Below are 12,119 nucleotides of genomic sequence, written 5' to 3' on the forward strand. Positions count from 1 at the left end.
TCAAAAGCGGCAAGGTACACAGAACCCTTCGCAAAAAAGCGAAGGAAACCGAGAAATACTTCTTGGGACTCCCGAGTATCACAAGACTCGCGGAGGAATATAATTCCCTGGAGAACAAGGGAAAAATCTCCTGGGAAAGTCTAGGCAGAGCTGCCTACTTAAAGTCCCAGTTCAAACCACTCAGGACTCCTGAGGAACGTGCCGCAAGAACGGCGGAACGGGAAGCGAAAGCTTCCAAATACCGGGAAAGAGATGCAAGCCTCCGAGCTGGACAACCAGCCCAACGACCATCCTTCCCCACGGGAAGAACGGTAAACCTACCGTACTCTACACTTGAGCCAAGCAGCTCAGGAACACAACAACCCGCTCCCACCCAGGGAGCACCCACTTCGTCGAGCCCACAGCCCGACAATGTAGCCCAGGCTATGTCATCGCATCCGACGCAGCAATCGGATGTCCAGATGAACAACCCAGAGGAACACCCTCCTCTGGGGCAATGAATCCACCCTTGAGAGAAGGGAGAGTGACATGGTAATACGCCACCGAGGCGCCCGTGAAAACACCTCCCCCCAACTCGAGGCCCCGCACACAATACTGTATGCGAGGAACCGCAAGTAACAATTGCGGAAATCTCCACTCCGTCAAAAGACCCACACCCACCACCGCTCGTGTGTAAACACCACTTACACACGAACCCTCACAGAACAAGTGAGGAACACCAAAGACATACAACCTTTGGGTCGAAATCTATTTTCGACAAACTCCACCACTTCTTTCTTCTCTCCCTGCGATACCAATGTATCGCCGTTCACTTCAAAGTAACAGCCCACACTCATTCACTTTTTAAACCCCCTCTCTTCCTTTCACCAACATGTACAAAATCGCCCACTTTAAAGTGGCGACAACAGAAACACTCATTGATAATTCCAAACTCAATGTAAATCAACTATTAAAACTCTGTTTCTATTCACTATCAACCTTGTATGCGTCGCAAATGCAATGCAAGGGGGGAGAATGTCAGGGCAATAGCCCCGAACCCCGAGTCACATGTAAACTAGATACATATAGTCACGTGGACAAGCGGGAACCTCCGAAGAACCGCTTACACACCACCATAAAATACACCATCTTGTATCACTTACGGCCTTGTGTGCTGAGCAACCCTAAGACCTCACACTCTAACAATATTCCCAGTCTCTGACAGCATTCCAGATCTCTGACAGTATTCCGACTCCGACAATAATCCAGACTCTGACAAATAGATGAACAATATAGGCACTTGGCAAGGAATGAATGGTATGCTGCCGAGTGGCAAAAATGGCCAGAGGACAAAAGTGGAGGTCAGCATGCAGTGCTGATACAAGTCCGCAAATAAGTGGGGTTGGTGCAGTGCTGACATGAGTCCGCAAAGCAGAGGTGGATCCATCAGTACTGTCACAAGGACAGCATGATGACCAGCAGAGGTCCTGAGGGGAGTGGGAGTGTTGACCTGACCACAGGGTGTGGGGGGCAACCAGAAGCATCAGAGGTGCAGGGGTGGGTGGAGGTACAGATGTGGGCAGAAGTCCAGATGCAGGCAGAGGTCTGGATGCCAGGAGCACCAAGGGCTCGGGAACTGGAGGTAAGGTCAGAATGCTGGCAAGGTCCAGGGTTGGATTGTTGACCAAGTCTCATTCAATAGGACAGGGGGGCCAGACATCAGGTTGGGGGCTGTTTAGGAGGGTTTCAGGTCAGTGGATTCACCTGTCAGTGTTGGAGAACCATGTGCTATGGGAGCAGAGCAAGCATTCTGTACAGCCACATTCCCACAGCTGCTCGTGATTCAGATTCTCCCAGATCCTACAGTCTGACCTACTCAGTTGGACCATGTGACTACTCAGTCACAAGACTTCCTTTTCTACTATTTCGGACTCATCTGTGCCAGGCCACTGATACATTCATTCATTGAATTATTTCCTTTTTCCTCAGTTCTTGCACATATAGCTTGAGACTGAGGTCAGTAATACTTCCTTTCATTTCTCATCCCTTTTACTCTGTAACTTAATATGTATATTGCCTTTAGCTAGCGCTTATAGGTAATACAATTTTAGTTCTCATGCATATAGCTTGAGACTGAGCTAGTGCTTATAGATCAATTACTGTGCATTTCCTCAGTCAGCACTGGTTCGCCGCTGACCGTCAGGGCACAGCCCCTGACCCCACACACCCTCAGGTGCCCTTCCCCCATTTTCTCCTATTTTTCCCTTCACTGTTCCACATTCCAGCATGCATGCAGACCCATGGGAATGTTCTGGGCGAGTCACTCGCCCATAAACCATCACAGCCACAACCATGGGAACTTTCTGGGTGAGCAGCTCACCCAGAATCTTCCCACAGGGGGGTGCCAATTATGGAAAGTCGGCAAAGAGCCGAAAACTGTATAGTTCCCAACTCCCATTTGTAGCAGCTTCACAGGAGGTTGAGAAGGTTACCCTTCTTCTCAACTCATTTCCTGTGAAGGCTGGGGCTAGCCCCCTCAGTGAGTTTGAGGATCTTGGACTGGGACTAGACACCCCAGCAACTAGGAGGATCTCCCTGGCCCTGTCATGGAACGAGGGCCAGACCCTGACACTGACAGAGCCCCAGGATTTGTTGGTCATGACACTGTCCTCACACTAGGCAGGGCATGAGATGAGAAGAAGGGTAAAGGTCTCATCTCCCCACATGGTTGCTATATAAAGGGATGGGTCACATGCCCACAACTATACAGCTCCTAGAGTTGTGTAGTGTGACCTGGAGGGAACATCCAGGTGGCAGTGCCCAGTAAGTGTGGGAACATTCTGGGTGAGTTGCTTGCCCAGAAGTGTGGCTGTGACCCGTGGGAACATTCTGGGCAAGCTGCTTGCTCAGAAAGTTCCCACACTATCCTGTGTGTGCATGTACACAACACACAAAGGCAACAATCAAAGAATAAAGGGAGTAGAGTAGGTGGGGAGTCTGGGGCACCCTAAGGCAGGGTGCTGAACCCTGACAGAACTCCACATTGGTCCAAGCTGGTGTGTTGCCATTACACCAAATGCCCCTTATAGGCCAAGGTGGTTTCCAACAGTAAGTACTGGCTTGCCACATCAGCAAAAAATTGTTATGCTCCTGAGTGTGCTCCAGAGTATGGAGAGCACTGGGAGAATCAGGAGGAGATTGGCCAGTCCAGGAACAGCTCATTTCCTCTGGAGTTGGCCAGGCACTCCAGGGCACTCCCAGGAGGGCATGGAGCATTGCTTTGTGCACAAACATATCCAGTAAATACAATTTAAATGCTTCAAAGTGTATAGGGGTGAGAAGCTTCTGGGAGCTCCTGGAGCATTTGAAAATGAAAATGAAAAAAAGAGGGAAGATCCCCCATGAATACCTCCTCCTACCACAAGACTAACACAACAAGACACTGCTTAACATTTAGATCAAACACTATACTATGTATCAAGGACACTGAGACTCACCAATATACAATCAAAATTTATGGCCTGATATACATATGATTAATCTGGCAACTTAATCACTTTCAGGCTTGCAGATATGGAGGAGAAATGGGGTAGAATGAGGGGGGAATGAGGGGGAGAATGAGGGGGAGAATGAGGGGGAGAATGAGGGGAGAATGAGGGGGAGAATGAGGGGGGATATAGAGGGAAATGAGGAAGTTTTGAAAAATAGGGACTTCTAAAATGTTGAAAAAAATAATTAGGGAAAAATCAAAAACAATTCAGGAACTGTAGTGCCTTTGAAGTACTTTCAGGATATATAATTATTTGCAAAATTGAGGAAGAAATGATGGAGAAAAATGGAAAATACTTTCGGAGACCCAAGAAATAATGAGAACTGAATTGATGGGAAAGTCTGAAAATTGAATAGGAAAGTGAGGGGAACCCTTGTAGCATTGTTATTTTCTGCTGTTCTGATTTTTCCCAATTCTTCTTGGTCTCATTCCCAGCTGCTCCTCAATACTCCTGGAAGCTCCTGAAAGCTCCTGGGAGGGTCCAGGAGCAGCTGGGAGTGAGACCAAGAACAATCAGGAAAAATCAGAACAGCAGAAAATAGCAATGCTACAAGGCTTCCCCTCACTTTCCTATTCAATTTTCAGACTTTCCCATCAATTCAGTTCTCATTATTTCTTGGGTATTTTCCGTTTTTCTCCATCATTTCCCCCTCAATTTTGCAAATAATTATATGTCCTGAAAGCACTTTAAAGGCACTATAGTTCCTGGATTTTTTCCCTAAATTTTTTTTCAACTTTTTAGAGACCCAAATTTTCCTCCCACCGCTCCTGCCACATTGCATACTCCTCACCACTCCCAGCTGCTCCTGAACCCCCTCCCAGGAGAACACTATTGGCTCCAGGAGTGCCCAATCTGCTGTTTTGTCTCCCACATACTCCAGCCACTCTTGATGCTCTGGAGCATAACAGACTTTTGCTGATGCACTGCATTGACCATCCTCCTGGGGAAAAGGGATGGTTGTGGTCTCAACTGGAAATGGAAGGTCAAGTGCCTGTATATTCCACCCATGTACTGTACATTGAGGTCATACTAAACACTGATATCGAAATTCAGGAAACCCCCAAGGCTGATTGAAGTGGTTGAGAGCAATTCAATCACTCAATCTGCCCAATCTGCCCAATTGACTACTCTCAATCATCCCAATAACCACAACCACACATGGATACATCCATGTGTGTGAGTCCATCGTTTGCATCCAGGTGCTGTACAGTTTCAAATGAATGGGTTTGCAACTTAGAAGTTTTTTCTTTGCTCCAACTCATGCACTCCACTACTCCACCACACTCTCTCTTCACATGCAACACCAAATTAACAACTCACAATACCCAAACAAACTGAGCTGTGGGAACTGCATGAACAAACATGATGATGCATGTCTCTTTTTTCTTTTTTTTCCAGTTGCATTCACAAGGCAATGTTTTTTACTCCACCCCAGATGTTCCTTACTTGAAAAAGAAAGAATGAGGGTGGGTTTGCCACCCAAAACTACCCTGTGTTGTATGTTGAGTCATAAGTATGGCAGTTCACTGTGTTTGTTGCTAAACTGACCACCTAACCACCCTCTTGTGCTTGTTTACATAAGCCACCACCATTCCATGATTGCCTGACCCTTCCCCAATACCCTCTGATACATCCCCTCCCTTCCCATGATTTTTGTATGTTTTTTTCCATGTCATTTCCAACCTCCAACCAAAGTTCTCACATGCGACACTATCCCCAACTTCTTACTACATGTACTCAACAACCACTCATCCATTTCCGATCTTAGGCTTGTTCAATAGAAGATAACTAGCTCTACCTTTATGCCGGGTTTGGTGCCAAACGGTTCAGCAGTTGAGGCACATGTCTGCTTTCTTTGATTACATTGTATTTTCACCCACTTTCCTCTTCTGTTTCATTTTTCATTACATTGTGTTTGGGTACTACTGTAATAATTTGTATCTGGGTTCTTTTCCCAAGTATGTATGAAACATAATGTTCAAATATAATAACTTTATTGATAAACTTCGATGTGGGAGAGAATGTGATAGTGTGCCGATACAACCAACCGTACAATCACTGAATCAGCTCAATCACCCCTGTAATTGGTGTGATTACAATCAGGGGACCCAGTTGAAGGGATTGTAAATCATGTGAGGTTGAAATGATCTCAACCACTTCAATCGGCCTCGGGGGTTTCCTGATGTATCTGATCCTTTGTCAGGGCACACCCGCTTGACCCACCTCCACCCGGGCCCACCTCACCCGGATTCCCTTCTCCCACCCTGCACCCCTCCTTCATACCCCTTCCCCCTCTATCCCTCTCCCACTTCTATTTCTATTCCTATTTCTATTTCTACTTCACACGGACGACCTTTCCCTTATATCCATGTATTATTGACCTGCCTGCGATGCGCACATGACATGCCTAGCCCCGGACGACCCCAGACGGCTCTAGGGCGCAACCTAGTGCGCATGCGTGCAGCATACACCCTCAGGATCCCCCACAGGGACACCCGGGTGACTGCAGCTGTATGCGGGGTGATGTGGCAGACCTCATGTGACCCAAGCCGCATGTATATAAACACACCTGCATCAGGAAACCTCCGAGGCTGATTGAATCGATTGAGATCATTGGGATGTCAATCCCTGTCCAATCACGCCAATCAGGTCCCCAGATTCAGATTGACAAAATCAACGGTCTTCTTCTCAAATTTTTAGTTGATTGGGATGATTAGGATGGGTTCACTGATTTACGTGGTTTAACTCATTTCAATCACCTCAACTAGTCCCCCGATTAGTGGTATTGGGGATAGCTCAGATGATCCAATCAATTGGTTCTCTCATTCTGTTCAGGCATCTTTGTGTGTGATGTGCGATGGACAATTTATATAATTGCGGATGCTATGTACAATTTATGATTGTTCACTCAGTGTCCAACAGGTATTCCATTTTGTGTGAAGCACCCAGGCCAAGTTTCGAGCTACAATCAAACCATTCGGAATCCATTTCCAGAAACAAGTCGAAAAACTCACAGTATGACATTGCCAAGCTTCATCGAGATCCTGTTCCATTGTTCAGCCCGATCTTCCTTAGCACTCCAATGACCCCACATGGAGCATAAACGTTTCCAGTCTTCATAGTAGTTGGAATGAGAGAATTCTTGAAGAGCTGGTGCCACACGGCCCCTTTGGTGTTGATTCAACACATATTTGATCTCGAGATAATTGTTTGAGCCGCATGTCTTGAGTGATATGTACTAACAACTATCCACTTACAATAGTCAATGCAAATACAACCATCTCAATGCTAGGCTTGGATAGCCTTATCTTGAGATCCTGGCGCTTGGTGTCAGTTGCCGGTTGCAGTTCTTTGAGCCCAAATGTGTATTCCAACACAGCAGCAATGGCAGGGTGTTCCAGCGGCCTGAAACGTGGTGACTGATATTTGAAACATGAGCTTGAGCAGTTAAAAAAAGGTAAGTTTGTCACCTCATCTGTGGTGCCTGTCGCGGCTTCATAGGTTTGGAATGCATAGTTACCACCGTCAATTGCCAACTCGACAGCGTGTGCAGCAGCGCCCACTTCCACACCCCCTCCAGCACCATACAATGCCGGGATTTCACCAAGGAGATGTGACTTGAGCTTGTTCCTCCATGTCCTGATGTCTCGTGCAAACTAAGGATTTAAAGATAACAGAGGGTCAAGTCTGAGTGAAGGAGGTACATGCACCATATCAAAAAGACCGTCAGACAGGTCGATGGTGATAGAAGAGGGATTTTGCGAGTGCTGGATTGCATTTGTTGCCAATCCTCGGATAATCTCCTTGAAATCGGCACCTCTTTCTATGAACAACTGTTCTGTAACTACCAACAAGTAAAGGTCTGCAGAGATCTCTTCGACAATTAAGTTGTTATGGGGATTCCCCTTAAAACTGCTCTTAAGAACCATTGCTCGGCGCTTAGTTTGACTTGCATCCTTCTCAGATTTCACTTCCATGTCGAGGCTGCCTGGTGTCCTTGTAGGCGTGGCGACACTACTTCCCAAAGCGGGAGAAGCACTCAAGAACAAAAGCAATTTGAGGCCAATAGTAGGCTTGTGGGTGGGGGTGCCAACACCTTGGCTAAAAATATCAGGAGAGGGCATGCTGGCGTTGACAGAATTGGGAGTGGGTGGGTTAGGCTGAGCTCGGCTCAATTCTCTGTTCAAGCTCTGTACATTGGATGAAAGGTCCATTACCAGCTGCTGCAGTTGTGGCCGGTAGCCAGACATGTGGATCCCACCCTGAGATTCCTTTTTTTAATAAAAAAAAATTTACATCCTGGAAATCGAGTTGATCAATTAGGCGGACATACCACCTGAGTTTCCTCCCCTGAAGCAGTCAAGCCATGCACTACTGAGCACATTGCAATTTGTGAAACCAAAATTAGTGATCAACCAATTGACCTACATCCGTGTTCATTCGACTGAGACTGAATGCTCAGGCTTGGCGATTCCGAGGGAAAGCGTGAATGCGGTTGAGAGTCCATGGGCGTCCCACCACCCTGGTTCAAATCACTGAGAACCAGCTTTTGAAAAGAGAAATTAGTTTTAATATTGTGTTGAATGATCAGGCACATGCACGAAGTCATTCACTGGTGCACAGTGAAGCAGATGACAATTATTGCATAATACCGAAAAATAACGGACAATATATTTGCCTACTTTCAGGTCTATTCAGGGAGTCCGGAGTTTGAGGAACAAAGGGCAATTGCGGCTGGGAGCGTGGAATGGAGGTTTCATCAGGATTGTGGTGATACTGCAAAGCAATTAAGAAGAATGAGTATTCATGCTTGGTTCATAGGAAATAACCTGTTTGGATGACATTACCTCGGTTTCTTTCTCATTCACTTTGAACGACAATCAATAACAGAATCTATACATAATAAAATTGACCTACTCGCTTCCTGTTGAAGTGCAATTGAGATAATATTCAGTGATATCAAGTGGGAATGAACTCACCGCAACGATGGAAGGTGGTTTCAAATGTTTATACCGGTCTTGGATTGTCTGTGGGGCCGCTGCTGCTCGTAGACGGGCAGACTGGACTACTGAATTACTTGCTAGACATCGGTGCCATGTAACCTCGCTAGTCCATACTTAGAAACAAGGGACTTCCCTACCTTCCGCCACAAGGCTATTCATAGAACCCACTTTCTGCGTTTCTTGTAAACCTGATTGGGTAGAAGCGAGCTGTGTGGCAGCCGCCTTTGCACGTCGAACCTCCCAGGCCTTGCTTGCTGCAGTGCTCCTGTTTGACTTGGACACTTCTGATATGGGAGGGGGTATAGCAGGCTCCGCGACATTTTTTGGGTCTTTCTTTCGGGTTGATGCTGCGCGTGTGTGCTTGGACATGTTGAATCAGACGATAGGAAAAAAATTGATGGGGCGGACTCAGATTTGAAATTGATTGAAGCCAATCCGTTAACTCCGTTGATTCCGCTCGTCTAATCTATGGGCAGTTCAAAAAGCGCAGCAGCCATGGCCTCCCAATCAATCGAAGCTATTGATCCCATCGATTATGTCTCGGTTTCTCCTTGTGAGGTCTTTGGGGTTGCTCAGCACACAAAGCCGTAAGTGATACAAGATGATGTATTTTACGGTGGTGTGTAAGCGGTTCCCCGGAGGTTCCCGCTTGTCCACGTGACTATATCTATCTAGTTTACATGTGACTCGGGGTTCGGGGCTATTGCCCTGACACTCCTGGTTCAAAACACCTCAATACGCTGTCCATGGTGCTTGAAAAAGTGCCGTATGCAGGGTGGTGGCCTTACAAATCACATCCATAAGAGCTCCCCATGTTACATGAAGGCTGAGGAGGCCCGCAGAGCCGCAGAGGCAAGAAGGGCTCAGCGTAATTCCAATGGTCCTCCCAATCAATCTCCCTGCAATCGATTGCCTCTTAACGATGATAACAATCACAGCGATGGAACCCCAGATACCAGCACTAGCAGCGATCAAGGGCCCTCCCACTCAAGAAGGGTCATTGTGGATTCCAGTGCTGGCAGACCTCTTGAGGGGTACATAGTAGAGACTCTTTGGGACCAGCTGTCTAAGCTGGAGGAGCACGGTCGACCCTATGCGCCCTTTGAAAGTAAGGAGGATTGGGAACTATGTTATTGGTTGAGCATGGAGGGTATTTCACAAAAAGGGATTGATCGCTTCCGAAATCTTACATGGGTGCATGAGCATAACATTCCAGACAATTGATCGACCATGTTATCCGGAGATTAGGTGATGAACCATCCTCGGCCACCAAGTTGGAAAGATGCAGTTTCAATGTACGAACGGGTAAAGACGATGCCGGGCCCACCTTCATGGAAATCCGATACAGTAACCCTCGAGGAAGCACCCGATGAGCCACAAACACTCTACTGGCATGATCCTGTGGAATGCACACACTTCCTATTCCAGAATCCTGACTTTGATGGGGATATGGCATATGCGCTGAAGGAGGAGAACAGAAATCCTATAAAAGGCTGTTCTTTCTTCTGATACTTATATGTTAGTATTGGTACTTTAACTCAACCACTGTAGCGTTTTGGTTGCTTTGTGTATTGATATTTGTATGTGTTACTGATTATTTGTGTGTGTATGAAATTCTCAGGGTTCAATTCACTTGTCTACCTGATTGTTCCACACGAAAATTGCGCTATAGACCTACTATTTTCAGTCGTTTCACCTCTGTCTTGTCACTTTTAACTCGGAGCGACTCCAACCGACTTGACTCAATGTCACTATTTCTTAACTTCTTCTTAACTTTTTACTGAGGGTTGATCACTTTTACTCAGATGTGATCTGAACTGCACACTTATACTAATAAAACTTAATTTTTATTAGGATGCCTTATGACCTATGAGCCAGAGCATGTAGGGGAGAGGAGTAAAGAAGGAAGAGGGGTCAGACCAGAAAATGTGGTCTTTTATACCTTTCCTAAGGGCTCTGTTTTCACATGTCACTTTACTATTTACATTGCTGAGTAATCTTATATTGAGCTTAGCAATCCTCTTATGTAAGCGATCAGCATCCCATTCTGCTTCTAGAACTTTCTGGAAGTTTTGGTGTGGGAATTAGCCAATTGCATTGCCTAACACCCATCATGACCTTGTTTACCCTTGTTTACTCACTTTATTCTAGGTCACATGTCATGGGGTTATTTGTTAGCTTAAGAGTGTAGCTTTCCGTCGGTATAAACAACAGTAAACTACGAGGATTATTTATGAAGATATGAATTTTTCAAGATTTAATTTTGAGGTTCTCCAGATTGCTTTGGCATTAGCTCATCCATTTTCCTACGATTAATTCTGGATAAATTATGCCTTGTTCCTGGACTCAAACTCTTTAGTTTCGCATTTCTAGCTCATCCGTTTTTACCACAAACTCAGGATGTTTGAGCCAGTCTTCTCTGCAAGTGTGTTTTAATCTTGTTAAATCCGTTTCTCCCTCAATTCTTCAGATTTTAACATGAAATCTTTTCGAACACAGACCTATACTTCAACTCTTTAAGACCGACAAATATTCATATTTTTTTCTATTTTCCTCGTATAAATATTTCCAATTCTTTCATCTTTTCCTCGTACCCGACCATTTTTCATTATTTGAATGCCTTGATTTTCTTCCGATTTCTCTTTGTCATTCGTTTCGTACGTTCGTAAAACTATTTTCCCACGTTACCACGAATTTCTAATATTTTATTTGATACAGGAAACCTTGTTTTTGTTTTCATGTGAGTTTATTTGCTGTTTTTCTTCATTTTCTGAGCCATCTTTTAATCCCTAGACTTGAAAGTTCACGTAGATACTCAATTTATCGACTCTGTTCTTCAGTATTTTTCCGATATTCTATTTCAATTCATTTTGTTGAGTTATGATTTTATTCCTATTTTTATTTCTGGTCCGCGGAGGTTGTATGATTTTTATCCAATTTTCTGTGATGGTTTCTGGTTGTTTTAGTGTTGCAACTTTTATATTCCTACATATAGGCACAGCTGAGCAATTGCAGTCCCTTGCAATTTACTCTAATACCTAGGTCTAGGTTTGTTTCATGCAATTATGGCTTTAGGTTGCACCGGGATATTGCACTTTGGATGTTCCCTTGTTGTTGTAACGTGATCTGTTTGCTCTTGCGCATTTCGCACGCCTTCGGCTTATTCCGTGCTCGGTTCCGCTGGTTCCCGTGCCCTTTTGGCCTCAGTTCCCACGCACACACACTCCGCTATTTATCCTAAATGGGCCATTATTGTCTTTTCACTTCCCTTATGGTGTCTAACCTTTTGCTTTAACTCTACTTAGTTCCTTTTACTTTGTTTATCTTTGCGACTTAAGAATCTCTTCTATAATGGTCTGTTTTCCTATGAATTTTATCTGACGCGAGCCTGTTATCCTCAGCTGAATCTTTAAGATAGCGCGTTCAAATGAATAAATAAATAAATAATAAGTTTGCGGTCCATTCCGTGATCTTCTATAGTTATTTAGGATGCTCATTGGCTTTCTCCTCAGCGATCTTGGGAATTCTTATCCGCTTTTAAATCAAACCAATAAATAAAAGAAACCAGAGTCGTGATTAGTCGTGA

At 45.1% G+C, this 12,119-nt stretch overlaps 2 protein-coding genes across 2 annotated transcripts; one reads left to right on the forward strand and one right to left on the reverse strand.

Annotated features, from left to right (window-relative positions):
• Positions 1-6,434: 6,434 nt before the first annotated feature.
• Positions 6,435-8,902, reverse strand: EI90DRAFT_3021447 (uncharacterized protein; the record flags this gene model as incomplete). The annotated part of the gene is made up of 13 exons (XM_039057653.1): positions 6,435-6,492; positions 6,545-6,753; positions 6,788-6,949; positions 7,001-7,186; positions 7,241-7,801; positions 7,864-7,901; positions 7,959-8,076; positions 8,126-8,142; positions 8,213-8,306; positions 8,378-8,397; positions 8,448-8,454; positions 8,510-8,610; positions 8,671-8,902. 13 exons carry the CDS (start codon positions 8,900-8,902, stop codon positions 6,435-6,437), a joined length of 1,803 nt encoding a protein of 600 aa, XP_038909283.1.
• A 705-nt stretch (positions 8,903-9,607) lies between these two features.
• On the forward strand, positions 9,608-10,006 carry EI90DRAFT_2839542 (uncharacterized protein; the record flags this gene model as incomplete). The annotated part of the gene is made up of 2 exons (XM_039053679.1): positions 9,608-9,727; positions 9,782-10,006. Coding segments are annotated over 2 exons (345 nt in total), but the record flags the coding sequence as incomplete, so codon positions are not given.
• Positions 10,007-12,119: the final 2,113 nt, after the last annotated feature.

This window comes from Cantharellus anzutake (genome assembly GCF_015039405.1).
Source record: "Cantharellus anzutake strain C23 chromosome Unknown EI90scaffold_113, whole genome shotgun sequence".
Lineage (NCBI taxonomy): Eukaryota > Fungi > Basidiomycota > Agaricomycetes > Cantharellales > Hydnaceae > Cantharellus > Cantharellus anzutake.